At 39.7% G+C, this 26,122-nt stretch overlaps 1 protein-coding gene across 4 annotated transcripts in view; it reads right to left on the reverse strand.

Annotated features, from left to right (window-relative positions):
* Window positions 1-406: 406 nt before the first annotated feature.
* The window catches only part of TCERG1 (transcription elongation regulator 1), a 32,220-nt gene continuing 6,504 nt past the window's right edge, over window positions 407-26,122 (reverse strand). The window contains exons 5-21 of one of the 4 annotated variants that reach the window (XM_072348434.1): window positions 24,484-24,726; window positions 20,541-20,603; window positions 19,050-19,250; window positions 17,302-17,417; window positions 16,061-16,146; window positions 15,516-15,676; window positions 14,837-14,903; window positions 13,938-14,073; window positions 12,822-12,911; window positions 11,986-12,104; window positions 9,804-9,954; window positions 5,131-5,295; window positions 4,162-4,344; window positions 3,606-3,785; window positions 2,664-2,747; window positions 2,305-2,405; window positions 407-1,491 (exon numbers count right to left, since the gene is read on the reverse strand). In XM_072348434.1, coding sequence (XP_072204535.1) covers window positions 1,290-1,491; window positions 2,305-2,405; window positions 2,664-2,747; window positions 3,606-3,785; window positions 4,162-4,344; window positions 5,131-5,295; window positions 9,804-9,954; window positions 11,986-12,104; window positions 12,822-12,911; window positions 13,938-14,073; window positions 14,837-14,903; window positions 15,516-15,676; window positions 16,061-16,146; window positions 17,302-17,417; window positions 19,050-19,250; window positions 20,541-20,603; window positions 24,484-24,726 — 2,348 coding nt within the window. In that variant the 3' untranslated portion in view covers window positions 407-1,289. Of the gene's footprint in view, window positions 1,492-2,304; window positions 2,406-2,663; window positions 2,748-3,605; window positions 3,786-4,161; window positions 4,345-5,130; window positions 5,296-9,803; window positions 9,955-11,985; window positions 12,105-12,821; window positions 12,912-13,937; window positions 14,074-14,836; window positions 14,904-15,515; window positions 15,677-16,060; window positions 16,150-17,301; window positions 17,418-19,049; window positions 19,251-20,540; window positions 20,604-24,483; window positions 24,727-26,122 lie in introns of all 4 variants that reach the window. The other 3 variants (XM_072348432.1, XM_072348435.1, XM_072348436.1) reach the window with 3 other exon arrangements.

The raw sequence follows: 26,122 nt of genomic DNA on the forward strand, positions 1-26,122 counted from the left end.
CACCTAATTAGAAGCTGTAGGGCATGGATAATGCTGCAAAGGAAATGTTATACACTCATTTACCTTCATATTAATGGCATGTCCTTAATCTACCACTCCTCAGCCCAGAGGAACAGACCCCCAGCACATGTGCAGGCACAGGAGGAAACGCCCCAACCCTCCCCCTCCTGACCCACCCCCTCCTTCCAGCTCGGAGTTCAGCCACAGCCTGAAGAACTGAACTGGAAAATAATTCTGTTTGGCATCGAATTGCACAGATGCTGAATTTAATTTGATGCTGTACAGTATCACACAGTTTGGCAAAACATAGCCAACATTTTAGGCAATAGGTCTTCAGTTCTTTGCTCTGCTCTTGAATTCAAAACTCCAACAAAACCCAACAAAAACTGGCGTTAGGCCTGTACAATCCATATAAAAAAGAGGTTGGTTTATTGTTGTTCAAATACATAAACTGAACAATCCCAACATTTCAAAATTAAACTTTAGAAACACAAGTTTAACATTCAAAACAGGAGTATAGTTTACAAGAATTGCCCAGAAGGGGAATCCACAGTCTAATCCAGAAGTATGCAAAGATCACTTATCGTAAATAAAAACATTTATACAACCGTCCTGCTCTGTTGGGTAGCCACTGCTACAAGCCACGTGTTTCCAACTGGAGTAAAAATCATTGGACAGATCTTTCCCTGGGCAGAGCAACCTGATTTTGCTTCTAATCCACGGACAGGGTAAGGAACAAAGCAGACCTGTGAGCAAGTTTAATTTGGTCTCTGTAGGGCTAATTCTCCTTTCAGTTTTAACTCAGGCTCCTCTAGTTTTAGCTCCACTTAGAAGGGTGAAAACAAGCACAGAATCAACACCTGTTATGATAACAGGCCCTCAGCCACCAGCAGTTTCAGCTGTGGCAGCATCTCACCTTCACAGACCAGATGGGCCCTGGGGCCACTCTTACATCTGAGCCCCACACACAGCTCTGGGAGCTGCACGACACTACTCCTCCTGCATCACTGCTCCAGGACACGGCCCTGATACAGTCAGCACAGCTGGGTCCCACCAGTCCTGCCCTACAGAAACTCATAAATAACTGCCATGTTCTTTTTTTCTTTCTCTTTTTATATACATTCTCTATTTTTATACAGAGACCATTTTATGTTCACAAATACTGCTTTTTCCTCTGTTCCTAAGATGGTTTTGCAATATATTCACGGTAATGTATATGTATAAACCTGACAGATGGCTCATGCAAGCTTTTTGATTTAACAGATATCTTGCCTTAATTGTGCTCATCACTACTTTGTTGTCCGTCTCGTTGGCTCTGAGGCTGTGGGCGGTGGAGGCGGACCTCGGCGGTCCAGGTCATCCACATAGGACACGATGAGTTTGCGTCTCTCCTCCGGCACACAGTCCAGCACCAGATAACGCTTGTCGTTCTGTAGGATCTTCTCGACATCCTTCAGATGCTGGTCTGACTCCTGGATCAGCTTTTTGGATCTGGAAGCAAGCACAAGGAATTGCTGCCTGACAACAGCCTGGGCTGCACAGTGGGAGCTGTGTCACATCCTGCCACCCCACACAGCAGTGCAGGCAGTCAGGGGGAGGGCAAAGCAAGGAAGCAGCACAGAGCTTTGGGCAAGAAAGACCTTCTGATCAGAATCAGTCACGACAGAGATACTCAAAGCAGAGGAACTAAAGAAGTGTTTGTAGCCTTTGTGCAAAATTAAACATTAAGGACTTGCACCTGGCTGCCATGGCCTTGTACAGCACCACAGGAACTATTTAAATGCTAAAAACCGAGGGGGACAAAAATGAAGAGTTTTAAATTCAGCATCCAAATAAAGCAGAAAATTTGAATTTGACAGCTTCAGTGGCAAACCGTGCGCACTGCACACAGCACCGTGACCTGCTCAGTGAGCAGCAGCGCCTCAAACCAGATCTCCAGAACACTCCAGTGATGACTGGAGGAGCAAGGACTGACACAAGCATGGAATACGGCCCTCACCACAAAATGAATCCAATGACTGCCAGCCCAGGATACACATAACGCTATTCTGAGCCAAAAGACAACCTGATATCTGTGCTGGTTTGATCCTCATTACTGGTTAACCATTAGAGAAACATCAAAATAAAACAAAAAGAATGCTCCACCAAGTACAGATTTCTTTTTTTTTTTTTGTCAGATTATGAAAAAATTACAGAATTAATTTAGACAAAATTATTCCAGGGGAAAAAAAAAAATGCAGCCCGTTGCCATTTATATGCAAAAGTGCAAAATGATGAGTTCTTGGGTGGCATTCTGCTACACACCTGTATGTAATAAATTTGGTCTCCTTCAATAGTGTTCGGAAGTCAGCTTTGGCAGTAATGTATTTGTCTCTAATGTACTCCTCAAACTCCCTTTGTTTTTTCTGAAAGACAAAAGACAAACTGAGAACACTGAAAGGAGATGAAGTACTTCATGCGATTCAACATACTGAGCATATATACAACATATATAACAATGTAAGTTACACAATGAATGTATTTTTGTTTACTTTTTGCATTTCTTAATTAAAAAAGAATATTAACATTCATATAAAGCAGGCACCATTCCAGCGGTCCCTGATTCTCTTGCTCTGTATCCTGCACCACAGGGAAGGCCAACAACAGTCATGCAAACCCCTTACCCGGTCACTTGAAGAAAATTTAATGCACCTCGGATCTTCTTTAATGATTTTTTTCACTTCTTTCCATGTCGATGTTAAAGTTATCTTTCAAAAGAAGCAAAAACAGTTAAAACTGCAAGAAAAAGAAATATATTCTACAAACGTGGAATGTAAATATTACCACATCTGAAAGTAACCACCTCCAAAGCACAATAACAAAATTGCTGCTGTATCCAAGTTGGGTTTTTATCATTCCTATTGCTGTACTTGTATTTCTTATTAGATGATGTCATACATTTACTTTTCTTCAGACACTTTCAAATCAACATGCTCACAAACATCATTTACATTCTAAGGTCTTTTTTCAGAACGTATTTATGGATATATGCTGTGAAAAATTACCTTTCCATCACACTAAGATCTGCCTGCTGTTCTAAGAGCTTTCAACCAATGCCTTAAAAATGCTATAAGTTGTAGGGTGAAAGGAAGCTGACTGAAGTTTGTACACAACTTTAAACGATGAAGACTCACTAGAACCCCACAGCACACTGAGAAGATGGTAGGTTCCCTGAGTGTGAACAGAAGTTCAGATTAACAAGCATGATTTAAAACAAAACACCGAGACAGACAAAAGATCATTTACTGGTCTCGAGAGAAACACACTGGATATTTGAAAGAGCAAGATGCCATATGGAAAAGAATATCAAGCAACTGAATACTGAAGAAAGGTAACATCCTGCAGGAGATAAAAAAAAATCACTGATTAGAAGTTTAAATGCAAATTAACTGTATGTTAAACTGAAACAGTACTCAAGATAAACAAGTACATCTTTCTTATAGAGAAAGGAGTGGTGAAGGAAATGGGAAATGAAGCCAACAAAACTTAACTCATGACAGAAAACTGAAAATTCTAACTCCCCGTGAACCTGCAAAGATCTCACGTTGGAGCACATATACTCTTACCGCTGAAGTTTCATCCAGAAGTTGCCTAAAGTGTTCTCTCTTCTTTTTGGTAAGTGCTTCGATGTGTTCATTAAAGAGCTTCTCTTTCTCTTCCCTTTCCAGCAAGGATCCAGACTCCCACCGGTGATCTTTGCGCAGGGTCCTTCTGGTATCAGACCACGACACGTCTGAGGAACGCACCTGGGCAGAAGGATGACTATCGTCTAGGGTTCACTGACAAGTGTTAGGTAATACGTAGCTTTCTTCTATCCCTTGTTTTAAACTACAGCTCAAATTAAAAATTAAAGCTCTTCCAAAAATATTAAGAGACAATATCAGCTTTCCTATTATAAACACTAACCATGCAGCAGCAAAGGGATACATCGTGCATTAGTTCACACGCAGGAGGAGAAATCACATTGACCTGGAAAACTATTCTCTTGTAAAGAAGATTAAGACTATTATATTTCTATATGAACTTAATTATAAATGCCAAAGTGCTTTTTAATGTAGCATCAACTTGCACTGCCAAGCTCCTGGAGCGAATGGCAGAGGAGAGAACCTATTTGTGTCTTACCATGTCAGACAGCAGCGCTTTGAAGTTCTGTATTGCTTCCTCCCGTTTGTGCTGCTCGCGTTCCCTGTCGATTTCCTTGGTTTGCTCTGAACGAGCTTTCTGCACTTCTCTTTCTCTTTCACGCAAACTTGCTTCAATGCGAGCTTGTCTTTCCAGCTCCTTTTCCTTTTCAGAATCTAAATTCTGGAATGTAAGAATAGAAGCTTTTCCTCCATAAGAACAACGTGACATCTTTTGTGCTTTGATTAGACAGGTAAGCCAATGAAAGGATCATCAAACCAAAAGCATCTCAGAACAAAATACTTCAAAGTGATGTAAGATCTAAAAGGTTACGAAATTTTGCTTCAAGAACTGCTGAATTGCTGTAGGGGCTACAAGGGGGAAAGAACACAACACTGTGTTGTGTTTACAACACAGACTTGTTCTCATCACAGAACAACTATTCTGTGTGTTTCCTGATGGTGAATGATGGCTGAGTGAAGCACTACAACTATCTTTAGTCAACTTTTACCTGCTCCACCATTAATCTCCTAGAAGAGAAAGGATCCAGTGAAAGAGCTTATAATCCTGAAAGTTCAGCTGATATGAAAACCAGAAAACCAGAGAACAGGAAAGTACCATTCTTGTTCAGAGAAATCAGTGTGATGTCTGCATGTTCTGAAGTTTTATAGCCAATGACTTTATAGGAGTCTCTGTTTTTTCTGTTCTGCTGTATAAATTCACCTGTGTATGTATGTCTGCAGGCATGTACACACCACGGAGACTGCAGCAGCAGTTCCATGGACAGCTCATCTAAGACTTACACAATCATTCCAGGGTACTTCTACAAATAACCACAGTACAGAGTTTTCTTAAGCGTGAAAAAAAAAAGCACATGTGAGTCCATCTTACAGTTAGTTCCTTCACACATTATTAGCAACGTAACCAGCGGAACTTGCAAAGTTGCTCTTTCAAATGTCACACACGTACCTTAGCTATTTTTTCAATGTACTGTTTGAAAAGGTCTTCCCTCTGTGAAGAGCTATCCACAGCTTTGTAACGAGGGTCAGTCTCTACTTTGTCCTTCACTTTGCTCCAGCGAGACTGACTGTCCAGGTGGTGGTTAGCCAGTAGTTCAAAGAAGTCCATTTTGATCTATTTTACAGACAATAACAGAAAGACAACACTTGAGAAAGAGACTTTGACACGCAGCAGTTTGCTCTTATGAAAAAAGAAATGAACTTACCTCCATCAGAGGGAAGTATACTAACATTACATACCATTTTAATTTAGAAAAACCATTAAAACTACTAAAACTCTGAATTTAGACCTCACACATCTAGAATTCGCTTCCTCTTTCAGAAAATTTTACTAAAGCAAATACATCAGGAAAATCTGCCTAAGCTAAGATGAACTATAATCATTAAAGAATGATTTACCAATGCAGATTTTATTTCTTCAATTTCAGCTTATTACTTGAGCTTGTGCATATCAAAATAACAAGCTACTAATTCTATATTGTAGCATTTTTCTATCAATAGCACAGAAGCTATGCAGATTTAAACAGGGCTCTAAATAAATTGCATATTTAAGGATTTGTATTCCAAGTATACAATAAACAGAGGTAAACACTTGGATCTGCTCGTAAGTAGCAGAATCTTAAGATGGATCTAACCAATAAAGAACTAAACACATACAGTAGTAATTAAGTGAATTACTTTAAGAGATGGTTGTGCAAATAAGAAAAAGTTTTAGACTAGATTTTCAATTTTAAACGGGATGTCAACAGTCTGCCCCAAATGAGAGCACTATGAACGGCTGGCAGAGCACCAGTCCTGCTGGATTTCTGTTCTGCTTTTTTGTTTTTGTTATTTGCTTGTTTAAATCTTAAGACAAGAGCTAGAAAACTAATTTTCACTCAAAACTCCCAGGATCAGCAGTCACAAGAGTAACAACTCCTGTGCCTTATTACACCCCTATTTTCTGGGGTTGATGATTTCCCTCGTTCCTGACATGCACCTTAGACAATTTTTCCTTTTTGTTTCCAACACTTGATGCTACAGAAGTCTGGTTTGGCATTTAAGACCCCATGTCTGAGAACAGAAGCAAGGGACCTGTTAGCCTCACTTCCTGAACAACCTGGAGCCAGTGAATGGACAGACTGGTCACACAAGGTTGAGCACGCGGCCTTCGTAGCATCCCAAGCCTTGCTGGCCTATGGAATGAAGTCGTTGGTCTTGGTATATCACTAAAAAAATTAGTTAAGGACTGGCCATTCAATTTGTGCTCCTTATTACCTCTCCTCACCCATTTGAAAATCACCAAAAGCAGCTCTGGAACACAAAGGAGGTGGAACCCACTCTGCATTCCCAGAGAACCACCAAGCTGCTGTTCTAACAGTGATTGGTTATAGCACATGAGAATGAAACAAAGCTCAGAACAACATTCTGCAGGCTGATGCAGGGATAACTTAAACTCTTCACAGTATTAATACATAAACATAAAAGGATGCATTGACTTGACTTGTTTTCTTTACTATCTCAGAAAGGTTCAGATAGTAAGCAGAGATTAGAGAATAGCTGGTTAGAGCCAGCAGGAGTTACTCTGTATCTATAACACTATCATTTTGCTGAAAATGCTAAGCAAGCCATTTATTCATTTTAAGATAAAGAATGTTGTTTCAAAACATCTTTAAACATGCATGCAGTATAAAAATATGAAGCTTTCTAAGCCATGGCATTAGAAATATGTCAAAAATCAAACGGTGCCCAGATCATGCTACAGAAGTCTATAAAGTAAGGGCCTTTCAGAGCTTAACCAGAAGCACTCTGCACAAATAACGTGTGATGGATATATTCCATGGGAAAAAAAGCAATCAAATCTCAGAGCACACAGCACTGCAGGAATTGCTTCCACAACAAAACCTGCAGGGCAGCATCCCACCCAGCAGCACTGTGTGCTCCCAGCACTGCCCCCAGCCCGCCCCACTGCCCCAACACTGATGCTCTGTAAGCAATGGCTGCAGGAGAAAGGAAACATAGAGCCACTTCCTTAAGAAACATGAATGACTCTCAAAGCGTGGGTTTAACTTCAGCCAGAACTACCCTTCATCTGCAACATCTACAGCACAAGTACTGTGATTTGCTTTTTAATTAAAACTTCAAAATGTCTCACCAAAGAACAGCCTTTTAGGATTGCAGCTGTTTGATTTGAAATTCAGTATATGTAAGCATATAACAAATATAACTAGCCTGACAAACACCACCCAAGGGGAACCATTACCGGCACTGATGGCTGCAGCACGGCACCACAGAGCTATGCAGCAGCATCCCAGTGCCCAGCACAACACCAGCACTGGGATCTGCTCCCTACCTGCTCCCCCACTTCCTCCACCTCCAGCCCACAGCACTTGCTCCTCTCTGCCACCTAGAAGTGCTCGGATCCTGCTCACTAACACAAGCAGCAGCTGAAAACCCACCACATCAGCGGCCACTGAGCCACAACTTGCAGCAAAAATCAAAATACTGGACAGCCACAAACCCTTACATTAAAGATTTCTGTAGAGCGGATCCTCCTTAAATAGAGATTTTGGACTTTTAAGGCAGACTGAGAAAGCTTCAAGTTCAACACTTTAAATTTTCTTTGGTTTTAAACACTTTCGAAATCAAAGGAAAATAAGACCGAAACTATTTCAGGCGTATTTAGAGGTCTATGTTTTTTGGCAGTTAACACATTGCAGGTACAACTCTCATCACTTCACAAGGAAATAAACTAAAAAAATGTAAAGTACCGGAGCTGCGGGAGGCTAAAGTCACCACACAGAGATACCAATTCTTTCCTCACTAGGGAATCCCATAATATTTGCGTGTCAGAGATTGACAGCTGTCAGACTGAACTGATTGACAGGCCGCACAGCACATAACTGTAAAGTCTATCCACTTGTTATAAAACAGAATACATAAAATGGTTACAAAAGGCTTTTGGAGAAAAAAAAAAAAACATTATTTCAAAAGCAAACAAACACAGTCTCTCTTCTTTTAACTTTAACTTAAGAACAATCATGCAACAATACAACATTTTACTTCTTTTAGGCTTTCAACTTCACTAAGCTGCAAGAATGCTTTAAAGTTCCACTTTCATAACTGAAGCGCAGTATGTACAATTCTGGTTTCGAAATACATCAGCTCTCCTAAGAGCACATTTATCGAAAATATCAGCAATAAGGCAACATTTGGAAGAAGAAAAAGATCAGAGAACCTGGATTAAGGAAAAATAACAAACACAAGACTTACTGAACAAGTAAACTGTCTGCAAATCTAATGTGATGTTCAGCATTTTTACCTTCTGCAAGTATTCTCAGTGAAACGTACATTAACTTTATGCTACAAAATAAACACTGAAGACTTTAAAATGTCAAAAACGATCAGGTTTTTTTTTTTCTCCACTCACACACCACACAGGGACCACACATCTTGGTGGTAGCACCCAACATCACCTCCAGTCAACTGCTCTCCTAGCACTGAGAGCACACCAAGGGAAGTGAGGCCAGCAGGCAAGGGAGGCGATTCTACCCCTCTGCTCTGCTCTCATGAGACCCCACCTGCAGTACTGCATCCAGTTCTGGAGCCCCGGCATAAGGAGGACATGGAGATGTTGGAGCAGGTCCAGAGGAGGGCTATGATGATGATCATACGGCTGGAGCATGAGGGCAGGCTGAGAGAGCTGGGGCTCTTCAGCCTGGAGAACGGAAGGCTCTGAGGAGGCCTTCCAGTACCTGATGGGGCCTACGGGAAAGCTGGGGAGGGACTTTTTATAAGGGCAGGTAGCAAAAGGATGAAGGGAAATGGCTTTGGGCTGGAAGAGGGTAGATTTAGACTAGATATTAGGAAGCTCATTCCTGTGAGGGAAGTGAGACACTGGAACAGGCTGCCCAGTAAGGCTGTGGATGCCCCATCCCTGAAAGCACTGAAGGCCAGGCTGGATGGGGCTGTGAACAAACTGGGCTAGAGGTGTCCCTGCATACAGCAGGGGGCTGGGACTGGGTGATCTTAAAGGCCCCTTCCAGCCCAAACCATTCTTTGATTCTATGAAAGCCTGCTCTTGACTATTGACACTACAGTCAGATGACATTTGGAATTCATTAATCTTTAATAGCTGACCTTTAATTCTAATAAGCAGCAGTTTATACATAAGATATATTCACTGATAGATTAAAAGTCACTGAAGTGCTAGCTTTAAATGGAAAGAAAATATAGAAGCTGTTTGAAATTTACTTGGAGCAGCCTGCAGAGAATTCAAAGATCTTTCTGCCTTCACTAAGAGAGCAGAGAGGTAATGGCTGGTTCTGGGTCTCCCAGCCAAGCAGGATGAGGACTGTGTTCCTTTCAGTGCCCCTGGACAATATCTTAAAGTGTTCTTTTAAGTAAGCTCAGCATCACAAATATGAGCTCAACACACTCTAAAGTCAGTATACCTGCAAACTTAAAAGCAGTTAGTTTAGAAATAACAAAGACACATCTGTGAAGTGCTTACACTGTAAAACATCTACAGAAAGGGAAGGACTGGGTCCCAGGCAAGGCATGCTACAACGCAAGCACTAGCTCTGTCCCATCTCACTCAGGCTCGCACCACTCACACCGCTGAGCTAAAAAAATTCACCTTACCTTCTCACCCCTGGTCTTCGAATCTTCTTTTTCCTTCTTTCTTGCCGCTGTGATAAACTCATTAAACAAGGCCTCTCGATCTTTCATCTTTTCAATTGCCTTGAATCTCGAGTCTTTAGCATGCTTGGCTGCAAATTCACTAAAAGTAGTTCTGCAACAAAATGGCAAGTGAACTAATGTGGCAGAGCTGTCTTTGCTGGGAAGCAGGTTCAGCAGAGAAACATTTCTTCTGCTGCTAGACATGCCAGAGCACAATGAAAGAAATAAAGAAGAAAAAAGAAAAAACATCCTATGTTCTCACTATAGAGATGCTTGATAAATGAATTACAGAACAGAATCCAGTGTAGGCACGCTCATGTTAGACACTTGTAAGGTGTTGGTTTGTTGTTTTGGTTCAACAGAGCTACCTGCAGAACATGCAGGTGGTAGGTGTAGGAAGAAAAATTACAACACAACCAAGAAGAGGAAATGAAAACTCAGCTGACTATAAGTTGTCTTTTTTGTGGTTAGGCAGTTCAGACACCAGTCCTGTCCAGGTATTTCACAGCTGTGAAATTGAAAACTTTGCATGCATTCACTTGCAGCCAAACCATGCTAAGAGTTTAGCAAGGAAATCATCTTATTGTGTTAGTCACAATGTAACACTGGCTACCTAAACCTTCCCTGTATAGCCTTATCTTAAAACACATGGAGTTGAAAATACTTCAAACACCATGGGCAGTTGCAGCAGTACTGGGCTTTCAACCCAGTATCCCCATAGCATTTTCCTGACAGTTCTCTCACCTCCAGGGCCAGATTCCAATCTGTGCAGTAGATATAGTACTGCCACTTACCTCAAAAAAAACCACTATTCTGCTTTTTCCAAGCTCTGATGCAAATCTGGCCCCAAGAATACGTGAGACACTTATAATCATACGAATGTTTAGACTTGGAAAATCCAGCCTACTGTTGCTGTAGGGTAAATTGAAACAAGAAGAGAATTTGGTAGCTTATTCAAAAAGATTAGAAAATGAATGCACAGCTATATTGAAGAACAAGAGCTGCTTAAGTGGAACACAAACTCTTGAGCATGTTGGACTGAGATAGATGATTAAAAGTAGTCTGACGCTCACAGAGGTACAGCAATATCTTTAGACAAACACTGAAACCAGAAGACAAAGGATAAGATTAAATAAGACAGTCTTTCAGTCGGAATCCTCTTTCCCACCCCAGTCCGCAATTAGGTAAGAATCAGTCCCAACACGACAAACTGCAGATATCTTGGAAGCTGAGAACACTAAAGCTAACAAGAACCTTTGGCGTTACTCTACAAACTACATCTACGTGGAACTCACTAAGCCATTTTTTCTTAAAATAATCTCACGACTCTGCTCGCCCTAGACTATTGAAATGTCTGCCCTTGTTAAATGAGCAGACCAATGATTTAAGTAAGAGCTGTTAATCAAGACTTGAAGCCATGTAAGAATTTTAACAGCATTAAACACTGGGTTCCATCAATTTCCAACGCCGATCACTAATATAATTAAACTGAAGCAGACCAAACAAGCAGTTACTTCACTATAAAAGAATTAATGCCAAGTAGGTCAAGAGATGCTGAAAGAGAACGCTCACCTGCTGACATAAGCACCTATTTCATGAACTGTATGAGAGAAAGGTGTGAAACAAATATTTCTAGCAATATAATCTTGAACATTAGTAAATTTACTGTTATTATTTCACCATTACCACTGCATGCCAGCCTGGGCGGGAAGGGTAAGTAACAATTTCCATATTAAAACAATCAAAACATTGTGTCATATTATTATTAACACACTTTTAAACAGAAAAATGTCCTTTCAAATTCTCAGACTGACAAATCTTCCCTAACACTTCTCAGAGACTACGAGTATTCTTAGGAAACAGGGTTACTAAAGAACAACTCTGGTGGATCTTGAAAACTTCCACATTCCAGAGAACATTGCGGGAACTTCTTCAAAATGACAGAAAATACATAAAACACAATAAAGCTCTATTATTTTATAGACCGAGTGCAAAGTAGGCAAAAAAAAAAAAAAGGGTTTTAATACCTCACTTTTCTCCTATTTGAACACTCTGAAAGAGGTTGATGAAGTTAATCTACCTACCACCACAAAAATACTTGGTTCTTACAGTGCTTATGAACATGAACGACAGAAGTTCCTACCTCGGATTAATCTTTGATTCTTCCATCATTTTCTTGAAATCCTCCTTGGCCTGCATTATTTTATTTTTCTTTTCCTTGCGCTCTTCTTCTGCTCGGGTTTTCACATACTGATCAAACACCTGTAGAAACAACAGAAAACAGAAAAACCTGCAGCCACATCAGCTCTAGGAAAGGAGGGGGGGGGAAAAAAAAATCCCACTTCTTTCCATTTCCCCTGGTCCCTTTCCTCCCACCACGGAACCAATAAAGACAAGGCAGAAAGAATAGTTACAAATGCACTGTATTTGAATATGTGAATTACTCCAGTATACTGAACCCCAAGATACTGAATATATGATCTGAGAGCAGTGAACAGTTCCTTACATGTTAATGTTAACATCTTACTGGGTAATCTGTTTAAGCAAGCAGACACTCCTGGTGTTTTTGAGTTTTCTATTTCTGTACATCCATTTAAAGCTTCCTGAGTGGGCACTTGCTTTAGAACTAAAAAGTGTTGGGGATTTTTTTTTTATTTTTATTTTTTACTATTACTTTTTCAACTGCATTAATCATCACTCCAGTAGTTTGAGAAGATACTGAAGATTCTGACCATTTCATTCAGGTTTTGGGAACTGTTTGTATGCATACAAGCTTTACTGCATTAAAATACTGTATCTTGAAACAGCAGAACTATCAACTAACTTCCTCTTGGCTTTTTCAATTTCAAGACAAACCCTAATAATAACAAAAATCCCTTGCAATGCTGATTACACAGGAAGGCTTACATGGAGAAAAAAAAAAGAGGATTTAGATAACACCCACAGCAGCTGGAAGGAGAGTGAATTTGACTTCTTTACCTGTTTTCTTTCTTTAGGGTTGAGAAGTAAATAACGAGGATCAAAAACTATCTTGTGCAGTTCTTTCTCCCACGTTGAAAAAGCAGAGACCTTTAATTAAAAATCAAGTCAGACTTTAACTTGTGGTTAACTTCCCTTGAATGTATACAAAGGTTGTACAGTTTTGCTTAAAAAATATAGCGCATGAAAAGACAGGGACAAACTCATGGTGAAATTTTCATCACTAATAGATGATGAGCTGTGGGGGACAGCCAGAGCAAATTGCAACACTAATTAGCTCTGAGAACTTTAAATAATAACACACGCTTAATTACTCATTAAAATAACCACTGCTGAGTGACATTAAAAGAAAGCTAAGAAGTCAGTCTTCAGATTTTATGTTGTCAGATAAAGTATAGAGCAGGCCCAGGATCTAAGTGTTATGATTTTTAAACAGCTCTGGTACAAGAGACTCCAACTTAAACAGGCTCAAGTTAAACTTAGGAAAGACTTATTACAGTTAATCCATAAAATTTAATTGTTGAAACTAAATAAAGCTCAGGAACCACCACTGCACGTAGTTAACTTCCAGAAAAACTGAATTTATATTCTAATAGTTCTGATAGATAAATTAGACTGATTAGTACAAGGGAAATTTCCAATTTAGTTAACTAAAAATAAAAAGTCTCCCATTTCATGATAAGGATGTACAGACTACTGACAGCTTTTCTACGTAATTTTACTACTTACTGGAACTTACTGATTTTCCCATGTAGGAACACCTCCCAAAACATTAAGTGTCCATTTCTTATTTATTTTCACTGGCATCTTCCAATTTTATGCTTACTTAACTTGGATTTTTTTTTTCCTCCTCTCTCCTCTCTCCTCCCCCCCCACCTCCATCTCGAAACTGTTCAATTTCACCTATTTAGAAATCAAAATGTTTCTGATTTTAACAATCAGTGAAATATAGGCTCTTGTACCAAACACAACCATGAATTGGAAGAATGATGAAATTGTTTTCCTTGCATAAAATGCTGTAGGTCCTGAATTGACTGTGAATTAAGATTTCTGTCTGAATCTTCCTCTCACCCTTCCACTCAGTCACTCATTCACACACATGCTTATTTCTCTAACCCCTCTTTCTAGAAGCATGTCCTTGAATTGTTTCATCCGAGCCTCCAGAGGGACGATGGCTCTCTCTCGAGCAGCTTTAATTTCAGCTTCCATAGCAGCCTCCTTCTCTGAATCAATATCTTTGTTATCATCCTTCCTGGAAAAAAAAAATAAATTAAACATTCAGTATGTCTTGAGTAGTAGTAAGTCAGCCCAGCAGATCAGAGGTTGAATGATACCAGGCCACAACAGATAGGACAGACTAACTCAGAAGGATAGGCTTACAAGTCATGACCATTCTTTGAGACTTGAATAGGAATGCTTTCATACTGAAAGAGTTCAAGCAATCAAGGTATTTCTCAACAACTTCAGTGCCAACAAACAAGTCTAAGAACTTAACACATTCTGGCAGTGTTCAATGGCCTTGCCAGATGTGCAGTAGATTTTAGGTTAGCTGCACTGATTCTCCCATCCCCTGTTCAAGACCATGAGGCTCTGTGAAAAAGACTATGGGAGTGAATTCAAATTAAAAATACCTTACAATGATTACAGCAGAAAATGTTGTAATATAAGTGATATATTTATCCATCAAAACATCTCCGGAAATAAATGTACAATTTGTTGATTTATATCTACTATGAGCAAAAGTGCTTAGCTCCAAACACAAACTCACAATTTTATGATCACACAAAACAACAAAACCAGAAAACTGTTTTTAAAATAGCATGTTGGAGTAACTCTGACTAAAGTAACGCCTATCGCTTCCATTACACAAAACAGTGTGAAAAAGTAAACAGAACATTTAAACTACCATAACAGAGTGAAAACTAATCTTACAGATATAATTGCTATGAAAATCTAGACAGCTAGACTTTGTGCAGATACTCATAAGCAAGATAAACAACCAACTCCAAACTTACTTGCGCTTTTTAATTTTAATCGGCTCATCCTCATTTGCTTCTTCAGTAGATTCATGCTCTTCTCTAACTGTAAGAGATTTCAGTACTACTTCAGATTTTTATCTTTGGTAACTCACATATGAAGCATTGTGCAAAAACAGAGGATGGACAATATGTGCTGTACTGCATTGTGGTAAAGGAAGAGGTGGTCTTAGTTGCTTCCAGAAAAATACCAGCAGAATGCACTGGTGGGACTAATGGACTTAGGCCAAGCTTTGTGTTCAAAACGACGAACACTGACCCATTATTTCCAGGGAAGAACTCTGACTAAACAGCCTAACAAAGCACATCTGGATCTCCTGGTTATGTACTCGCACTTAGCTCTCCTCCAACTACCAAACCCACACTCATCCCAGGACCATCTACCAGAACTCATACCAGAAAGACGTCTCAACTGAGAAGCCTCTTGCACATTCTCTGCTCTTGGCAGCTGTTTTCAAACTGTACTGCAGCTGATGTTCTTGCATTCCCACCCTCTTTCCTAAAGAAATTCCAAAGCTATATGCATTTATTTATTTATTTTTTCTATCGGCCTACACTTCTCTCACTTATTTAGACATTACTCATTTTGGAAATAAACACAAAATAAATGATAAATTATACTCAGGCTTTTAAAGGCAGGTGAGAAGAATACTCTTACTAAGTTTTTTCCCTTCTTCCATTCCTTTTTTGTGAGGAGGTTCTTGAATAATTTTGTCTACATCAGCTCTTCCAATAAGGTCATCAGGTCTGTCCCACATAGAAAGACGTGTGGTAGGGTTATAGAAGAAAACACGCTCATCACCAGTCCACACCACACACCTACAAATTTAACAGAAAACAAAATGTCTTGTTTTATCTTGTTATATCATGTTCATATTGCCATATGAAAAAAATTGGGTTGTTTTGGTCAGCAGCTGCACCTGTTCTTTCCACAGAGCATAACAGCAGAAGTAGTAAACAATTTTGGGGGGCCAGAATTTCACACCAGATCAGGAGGAATCGGCAGCAGATGAAGGGGAGCAGGGTATGGAATTATGCTAGTAATGCAACTCAGAGGACTGAAGACTGCAGTCAGTGTGAGATACAGACTATGCTACAAAGAAGTCTGCTTCATGAACTATTACTTGTTCTACCTATCCAGCAACATTCCTTGTGATGTTTCAGTCCTCCAGTTGCAGGCTGTAAGGAAAAATCAGTACCTACCATGGGGTTCCTGGAATAGGGGTGGTTGCAACTGGCTTGGCTTTCTGAGCTGCTTTTTCTTCTTCAGTCATTTCTTCCTCTTTTGGCTCCTCAAGATAAAAACAAACAAGCAAAGAAACAAACAAACAACAAAATCAAGTTACAGGATTTAGGCAGTGATAACTAGGCAATTACTTGTTTATTACAGTGTAATTTACTTGTTTTAAACAAGCAATCGTATTTTGAAACGATGCTAATCACCAGCTCACAGTTCCACTTCAACCACACTTCAAACAAAAGCACTGGAATTTCATCACATAGACTGTATGTAAGTGCTGCTCCAAGAACTCAATCTAGAAAGCCTCCAAGTGTTTGCTTCACTTAGACTTCAGTGAAACCTTACTTAAATATTTTTCCAGGTCTTGAGAAATTCTTCACACAGTTCATCAAGGACTAAAATACAGGGGCAAAGAAATATGTATTTGTTCTTAAAATTTATTTATTTGAATCAAAGACGTGGAGCACAAAACAGACCAAAGTCCGCAATGACCTTTGTAATAGAAAGAAACAAACCAGCTGCTACCTCAAAAGTAAACAGCACACGGGGTAGCAAAAATAATAATTGAATTCTGCATTTTTGCTAAGAAATGTACATGCAAGTCCACAGAAATCAATATAAAAACATTTATTTCATTTATTTTCACTCAAGCACCTGGGCATCTTCAAAACCTGTGCTTTCTCAGCATGACAAAATGCCTTTCAAGAAAGAAAAAAAAAGCTGATTTTTTTTATTGTAGCGTAAGCACAGACCATCTGCTAGCAAATGCTTTCCTAACAAATTAAACAGACTGGATACAGAACATGGAAAAAATTTAAGTTGTGTTTCAAGGCAGTAAAGAAACAAAGAAATAGCAATTTAAGGATTTTAAAGGAAAAGTTTTGTTTTTGTGAACATTTTAAGAAGAGCAAAAGATGATTATGTCTGTGCAATCAGATTAACTTTTTTTGCTATGTTCATATTAATTTTGTAACTTAAGTCACCCCCTATTTTTTCTTTTAAAGTTGTCTTTTTTACTGCTAAAAAAAAAGTTATAAGGACAAAAAATAAAAAATAAAAAAGGCTTCCAAAACCACCCCAGAAACTGAAGAACTCAGATTACTAACCATGTTTCCTGTCAATAATGCCTGGTCTACAGATGCATCCAGCCCTGAAGGATGTAGGAACTAAAATGATGATACTATTTTGTTGCAAGGTCTTTTACCTCCTTTATAAGTTCTTTCATAGGTTCTTCCTTTGGCTCTTCTTCCTCTGTCTCCATTGGTAAGGGTTCCTCCGTAGGTTCTTTAATTGTCTCCTTAATCTTCTCTTCCAATTTTTCTGCATAAGGATAAAACTTTCCTTAATATCATTAACAAGCAACTATAGAAACAAATGTGTTTTTTCCACTATTGTCCAAGCACATACTCGTTTTTAATGTATTTTCACTACATTCCATTCTTCTTGGGCTTTACAACAACTGCTTATACAGATGGGATTATCTCCAGTAGCAAGATCTACTTGGGACTGAAAAAGGAAGTCTTGTAAGACAGTCTATTAAAAAGCCAGCTGAATGTACCCACACTTCGGACCAAGTGCTGAGTTCTGCATTCTGGTTACAAAAATGCCAAGTATTGCTACAGGCTCAGGGCAGAGCGACTCAAAAGCTGCACAGAGAAAAAGGATCTGGGGTGGTTTGCAGACAGCCTGTTGAACGTGAGCTAGCAGTGTGCACAGGTGGCCAAGAAGACCAAGGACATCCTGCCTTGTATCAGACACAGCACAGCCTGCAGGAGCAGGGAGATGACTCTCTGTATTCAGTTCAGGTGAGGCTGCACCTGCAGTACTATGCTCACTGCTAGAAAAGACATTGAGACCCTGGAGTATGTCCAGAGAAGGGCAATGGAGCTGTGAGGGGTCTGGAGCACAAGTCTTACAAGGAGTGGCTGGGGGAGCTGGGATGGTTCAGTCCAGGGGAGGATCAGGGGAGATCTTACTGCTCTCTACAATTCCCTGAAAGGAGGCTGTGGTGAGGCGGGGAGGGGGTCATCCTCTGCTCCCAGCTAACAGCAACAGGATGAAGATGATGGCCTCCCATTTCACCAGAGGAGATTCAGGTCAGATATTAAGAAAAAATTCTCCTCAGAAAGGACGCTGAGGTGTGGGAACAGGCTGCCCAGGGAAGCGGTGCATCACTGTACCTGGAGGTGTTGAAGAAAAGGGCAGATGTTGCACTGAGTGCCATGGGCTAGCGTTAGTTGAATTATTAGAAAGATGGATATCAATTACTTAAATAACTGGACAAATGCTTGACATATGTCTAAACAGTGACTTCTTGTTACTGAAAGAACCATCAGACAATAAAAGGAAGGACTTTCTGGTCCGACTGGATTTTCTTCCCCCAAAAAGGCTTTATACACTGAACAAGAGCCATGAGATTTTTCCTCTTTCTTCCTTCCTTCTGATACAAGTATTTTCCTCCAAAGGAACAACACCCACAGACACAAAGTGGATTAGAACAAATGCAAGTCATAGAACACAACCAGAGCACAACTTCTGAATTCGTGGACAGAAGGCAATTTCCTTTTTTTCTTCGTATTTCAAACTGTTCACAAACTTAGCCTTTCACTTAGCCTTAGAATTTTAACAACTTTCATTTTTCCTGCTTTACAGTCTTTAAAATAAATGATCCTTTCCCCCATTTTCTACCTTTCTGTAATTGGGATTTTCTCAAATTTGCGAGTCTATACAGTACTTACATTCTACAGGAGTGAAGAGGTGCACCTGAAACTGTCACTTTCAGACTCATCAGCAACTTAAATGGATCCATACAATCACGATATAAAGATACGCTTAAGACAGATGAGGGATTAGAAAAATTCTAGTTCACATTTCAAACACAACCAGCAGGAGTCTGAGCAATTTTGCCCCTCTTACACAGTCATATTTTAAAAAACCACAACAAAACGGTACCTTTTTCTTTCAGTTCTTGGGGTTTTTCCCACGTCGACTCCAAAGTCCTGTTGTTGTAGTAGTACGTCTTTCCATCTGCTGTTTTGTACTCTGTCCACTCAGAGACTGCTGTTGCTCCAGCCAGTGTGGCGGGTGAAGCAGCAATAGCGACCTGAGGATGGATCATTGGTACAATGGGAGGTGCCATTCCTGGCAAGACACCTACAGGAAGTGGGAGCAAACAAAACAGACAGGAGAGAAAAGGAAACAAAACAATAAGTGACAATGAAACACCGAAGATCCCAAACCTAGCACGTTACTGACTGACTTTACAACTAATCATCCCACATCAAAAAAGGTTATTCTCTACATCGAATTGGAAAGCAGTGCATTGTTACCAAGTTTTCTTCCTACGTATTAATGAACACTAATGCCCATATTACCAGGAAAGTTACATAAACACAAGTTCATTTTAATTAATATTTGATTCTGCACAGCATGAGGACAGCTGGGCTTTAAACGTCTGCTTTACCACATCAAACTGAGGTGTATTTTTAAAGTAAGTTTTTTATAATTTCTCTACAGAGATTTAATCTGCGGAACAGTTCTGCCATTTTAGGATATTCCTAAAGCTGTTGTGAAAAAAAAAAACAGTGCTGGCTGACTCTGAGCCGCAGGATACATTACAGAGCAGAACTCTGCTAAGTCTTAAATCCTGACTTAAAAGTTAGCACCAATTCAGAGCCTTGGATAAAAGGCAAAAAGAATGAAACTATGACAGAGTTCGTGATGGTTCTGTTCAATAGAAAAGACTGGAAAAAAACATTTTATTCCCTCCTAAAGCAAAATGACAAGCAAATATGCAAAATAAAACAGCCAAAATGCTACATTACTATTTCTCTGCTCAATCAAACAAAATGGATTTACTGACCATGTTTTGAGGGACAACTTCTAGAAAAGCAAACTGCATATGACTAGCACCACAAGATCATCATTCTGAACTTGTAACATTTATGCGAAAATTGTTTCTTTGTAAATAAGGGAGAAGGCACTCATTACACATTGCCATGAACTCATTTCAGCAAATGGCTTTTCTTAAATGCACACTTCGACAAATGGTGAGTTTTATATTACGACACACGTACAGGCACACCAACACACGAGCACAACCATGTCACTGCACATGTGGGGGGAAAACAAAAATCCACACACAGGAAACTACCAACTAAGAAGTATGGGCATGGAAAGGGTCACAGTTATCACAGAACTCAATGATTACAGAATGCTGTACTGGATTTGATGTACAAAATTAGCTGGCGCTAACAGTTAATTGGGAAAGCTACTTCCTGGCCAAACACGATATTTGCATTTATACTGGTTTTGAAAATAAAGTGTGTAAATATATATTTTCAATCAACTGGGGAAGCAAATAAATAAATAAAATATAAACCACAACATTCACTACCATGCCAACTTACAGACAAAACGAACTAAGATGGGTTTGAAAATTACCGGTCTTGGTGGTAGCGACTGTCTTTACATACGGGCAGCTGACTATTTGCATCATTGCTACACCTGCAAAACGGATAAGCAAGCATGTTGGAAAGCTGCCATGGTATGTCAGCTACCACTGGGAGTCTGGGTGCTAAGATTTCCTGCCACAATTTGGGATGCCATGTTCAGCAGGCAATAAGAGCCTCCCGGCAAGAGAACAAACTTTTTTTGCACTGATTTTTTTTATGTCAGATCCAATTTAAAATTAATCTTAATCTGTAGCAACAGTTTCTACCTCTGTTAAACCATCTGTTTAGCAATTACTGGGATGCTGCTTAGGAAAAAAATAAGCATACATCTGAATGACGACTCAGGGGTTTAAGTTCATCCAGGGGGAACAGAGCCCTGCATGCAGGGACAGTACCACAGGAGCAGACTCTGCTAACGGATATGCTCTCCATAGACAGCATTTGCTCAGACAGAGCCATTGCAGCAGCAGCAGCAAAGCGAAGCTATCAGTGCTGTCTGCGCTCTGCTGCTGTGCCTGGAAAGAGGAGGGAAGGGCAGCAGGACAGTCAGCCCAACGAGCACAGTGGGGAGCTGTGGGGTGAGAGCCACACTCAGCACAGGAACAGCCAAAGAGACTTGGGGTGGAGGAAGGCTGCAGCTGGAAGGAAGGAGTACAGTAATAAAAGCAATGAAGCCGCAGAGATACACGGCACTGCACTACTGCAGAGGCAGCAAACATGGTCTTCATTTTTCATTTCCTAGAAAGCTGAGAGCTGAAAATACTCTAAAAACAACATCAGCCCTCAAAAGGCAGCAGCACGTACTGCTCTGCTTTCCAGCTCCTAAGACATGGCACAGCCACAAAGGGGAAGCATCCAATTCTCCGCAATTAAATGGAAAATTCAGTAAGAAATTAGATAGGGAGAAGAAGAGTGCGTTTCCCAAACCCTTCATTTTGGGGTATGGAAAGAAATTGCAGAAGTTTTCTCTGCATTAGTCAGGTTTTGACACTTGGAAACTGAAAAGCTTCAGAAACTTCCTCCCCTAACCTGTATCAGTGTCCCCATGCGAAGCTGGAAAACCTCCAGTACAAAGTGAAATTAAACCCCTGGGTTTACAACAATATAACTGCTATTTTTCTTCAGTAGTGATCTAGTACCAAAAGCATACTAAAAATACTGCCAATTTATTTCAAAAATATTTGTGAGAAGATAGAGTTGCAATGTTCTTTACTAATTACTTCCATAAAGAATCCAAACCAAGTTTTATAAAAAAGTATGAATTGAGACACAAAAACATTGACTCAAACAGCACTGAATGAAGTATTTGTCTAAATTTAGGAGGAATCACGTTATGTACTTCAAAATGAATGAGAAAATTCGTTTTGTTAGGAAAGTTACAGCATGTCTTACACGGGGTCAGTACAAACAGTGCCGTCTGCGGGATCGCTGTGATCAGAGATCCTGCAGGCAGATCAGACTGAGCACATACCCGAGCTGTTTCCTCTGCCAACCTCCAACGTACAGCTACCTTTTGACAGACGAATTAAGAGAAAGCAGACTTACTTTTTAAGATCTGAGATTATGAGACATCACTAATCTACTCCTCCATTGCTCCATCTCACAACAGCATAATACAGAGTCATTTTGAAATCATGGGGCAATGGCATTCATCAGCTCTGTCTCTATAACTTGAAAACAATCCAGCAAACGTTGTGTAAGGTGCTAAAAGTCCCAAATATCTGTGCATTACAACTTTGCAAGCCTTTTGAAATTCACCTTATTCGCCTTGGAGTCACCTTAGCTTCTTTTCTCCTTCTTTTTATTGTAAGGTAGTTTAAAGTTAGATTTCCTTTTCTTTGATAGTGGTTATAAACTACTACAATCAAGCTAGAGCTGACTGAAAGGATTAAGCTGTTTTTGTTCTGTAATCAGGCAAACTAGCAACTTAGACTCATCAGTGGGAAACACACTCTTTGCTGCTAGGTATCCTCCCATGTGTAACAAGTTCAACCCAGAAGGCTCATCTCCCCAAAACCAGTACTAGGAAAAGCTTTGGAAGAATCACATTTTCAAGCATGAGTTTAAGAAGGAAAAGACTGATGCTCTTTCTCCATCTTTCCTTCTGTACTACTCAAGAATTTCTTTGACAAGCCAAACAAAACAAAGCAAAATAAATAAATAAATAAATAAAAAATCAAGCACACAGCCCCATCCAGTTCCACTGGCACTCATCTCCACTGCTTTAACCAACCCCATGTTAGCAGAGTTCACACTTGAGTAGCTGATTAAATCCCCCTAACATGCACAAACCCATCATGCCTTGCTGATCCCTAGCAGACAATGTCAAGAACTGCTGCTAAGAACAGCTGGCTGACCGCTTCTGAGACCACTTCTGCTGTTCTCTAAACCTCACAACACCCTGACATCAGCATTTTTCCAGTATCCTTTATCTATTTTTCATTCAGCCTAGGATATTATGTTCAAAATAATGTTCTGCCTATGCTAGAACAATGAGTGCTACACTGTGACTGCCTTTCTAAGCACAGCACAGATGAAAACAGCTTTACCTCACTATTTGACAAAGAATACTCCTTTTAAAAGCGTCATGGTTTTGTAATTTAAAATACAATTTAAATAAATGTAATTTAGAATACAAAATTACAAAACGATGACAAAAAAGAACAACTATAAGTCGGTCCTGTTTTCTTGTCTCTCAAACAAATGCTTTTTATTCCACATATTTCTAATTAGCAAAACTAATACCCATTTTAGCTGCCTTGACATTTCTATCTTTTCATAAAAGAAGGTGTGGAAAACATCCTAGAATATTACTTCTCATCCAATCCATTCACTGGGAGGCTAAGAGCACCTTTCCTATGTACTGCACCCATGTACTGAAGGCACAGGAGAAAAGGCACCTTGCTCTGCCTGTACAAAAGCACAAGAAGGCAGCTCAGAGTCCTTCCTTATAAGCAGAAACTAATTTATATCCAACAAAACCACAACCTAAAACCTGTCCTTGCAACAGAAGCCCATCAGTGTATAGTTCAAGCTATTGCACATCAGGGGAAAAATAAGAGGTGATCACTTTTGAACTAGAACAAGAACTCAAGAGGAACAAACTGAATTATTCAAGTAATTAAGAACCTATCAGGACCCATTCAATGATTACAGACAGCAAGTCAAGTCCAAAGTTTTGCCAGCCTAAAATACCTATTCCAGTATCTATTTGATCAAAACCTGATACAGTTTGATTTATCTAGACACCAGAGAGCTCCCACCTAAGACTTCTTCACAGTAGACTTTACATCTGAATCTAACATCTTGAATGCCTTCATTTAAATTGCCCCCAGTTTAAAGCTCCATATTTTGCTTCAATTTTCAGTATCACATTTGAGAGCTGCAAAGAAGAGAGCTAAAAACACCTGACATCATCAAGGGCAATACACCTGAATGGTAACTTTTCCTGCTTACAAATTACTTTAATCTATTTCTGGGGAGGTAGAAGAGTACAATCCATGTCCTAATAAGTATTTAAACAAGTGGAAAAAATTTAAAGTGATACTATAATTGGTAGAATACAGTCCTACCATATTCTCAGTCACTTACAGATTCTGTCCAGAATCTCACTTTTAAATAGGACGATGAGGTGGACACATGCCATAAGACAAGAACTGCACTAAACACTTCCTGGTATTTCCAGTAATCTAAAAACCAAGAAGTTTACATGTTTAAATGCATTATCTTCTGATATGGACATTAAAGAATTAGCAGTCAAAAATTTAATGTTCACTGTTAATTAAAAAGTCTGTCTGCTATCCCTGAATTCTTTCAAAAATACTCAAAGTGAGAGGATTCAGGCAAGTTCCGTACACAGTGGACACATGAGTGCAAACAAATTGACAACATGGACATGTAGCGGACAAGACAATTACAGTTTGCCAATTTACCTGGAAGTGGAATAGGCATGCCAGGAAGGGGGACACGAAATGGAGGTACCATTACTGGTGGAAAAGCAGGAATTGCTGCAGTTGGTTGAGGTACTGCATGAGGAACTGCAGGAGGCAATGTCTGTGGGACTGGCTGGGGTACAGTCTGCACAGGTGTAGCAGAAGGAGCAGAGGTTGAAACACTGACTGATGGTGTGGCAACTGAAACACCCGAACTTGGGGTCTGGTCTTGTGTAGTAGGTGCTGATAAAAAAAACAAACAAACAAAACAAAAAAAAAAAAAAACAACAAAGAACACCTTGTATCTCAGATACTACAATATATTCACTGCAAACATACTGGCTTCTCTGTTTCCCAGCAGATGTTACATAAGCAAGTATGCTTATAATCAACAGGAAGACACTCTTGCAAAGAAAACAGCTTTTGCCTTCTCTGTAACACTAAATATTCACAAAGGAAATCCATTTCAGATTTTACTTTGTACCATTCATTACTCTTAACAAGTCTGTATAGTGGTGGCAAGAGTACAGCAAAGGACAGAGTTCATTCAATAAATACATTAAATTCTACTCTGCATCCCTGCTCAGAAGAACAGAAAGAACATTACAGAAAGTTTCACATGGAAAAAGCTTATTCTTGTGTTGAATTAACAAACGTTCTATTTTAGTGAGCATAATAAACCAGCACGTGCATGACAATGGTCCATTTAAAATTATGCTCATGAATTTGTGATCCAAGAATGGAAAAATGTCAATTAAGAAATGCGTAATTAAGCACGGAAAAGGAAAGTACTTTTTGTTCAGAAGCTTTCTTGGTTTTCAGTGCCTCCCAGTGGAAAAATACAATACCAGCATTCAATTCAGCAATCCCTGTAGCATGCCTGAAATCAGCACGTAACCAGGAACAGGGCTACATGACAAAGCACTGGCAAAACGGAAACTAGAGAACTGATGGCTCAAAGTCATTGACCAGCCTTGAAATTCATACTCTGAGGTTTGAGAGAGGAGGAACTGTTGAAACATGTGTTAATTAAAAAAATAACAAAACCCCCAACTCATAAGCACACAATATATGGGCAACCTGGATGCCTTCTTTATTTAACTACAACCAGAAGCACTCCCAATCAGCTATCGGTATTAAGCTGCTTATAAAAATGGTTTTGGTCTGTTGTCCTTAAGTGCTTCAGGACGAGAGAGAGTTCTTAGCCTAAAATTTAGTGAAACAGAGACAAAAGTGAGCAGGTGGCTTGTTTTAAGGCCCTCACCAAATCAGTACCAGATGAGGATTGAGTTTACCAGAAGCGCCAGACTTTTACAGGCCAAGCCTGAGAGCTGTAGAATTATTTCAACTGATAAAAATGTTATCACCTGGGCACAGACACCAACAGTCATAGTTCTTGAAAGCAAAGACAAAGTTTAGCAGGTAGAACAAGCAGAAGCAGAACAGACTTTTAGCATTTTGTATTAAGATATTTTGCTTCAGAGGATGTACGTGAAGAGCGACGTCAAAACTAGGCGCAGTTCTCAGAGACCTATGCCAGCACCTAACGTTCACTTTCTGCCTACTTCCAGTTTCTCAGCCTCAGGTGATGACACCAGACCTATTGCAACAAAGCAGATGATCACAGCTTTATCTTTCA

Source organism: Excalfactoria chinensis, chromosome 13, assembly GCF_039878825.1.
Source record: "Excalfactoria chinensis isolate bCotChi1 chromosome 13, bCotChi1.hap2, whole genome shotgun sequence".
In the NCBI taxonomy this organism is placed as follows: domain Eukaryota; kingdom Metazoa; phylum Chordata; class Aves; order Galliformes; family Phasianidae; genus Excalfactoria; species Excalfactoria chinensis.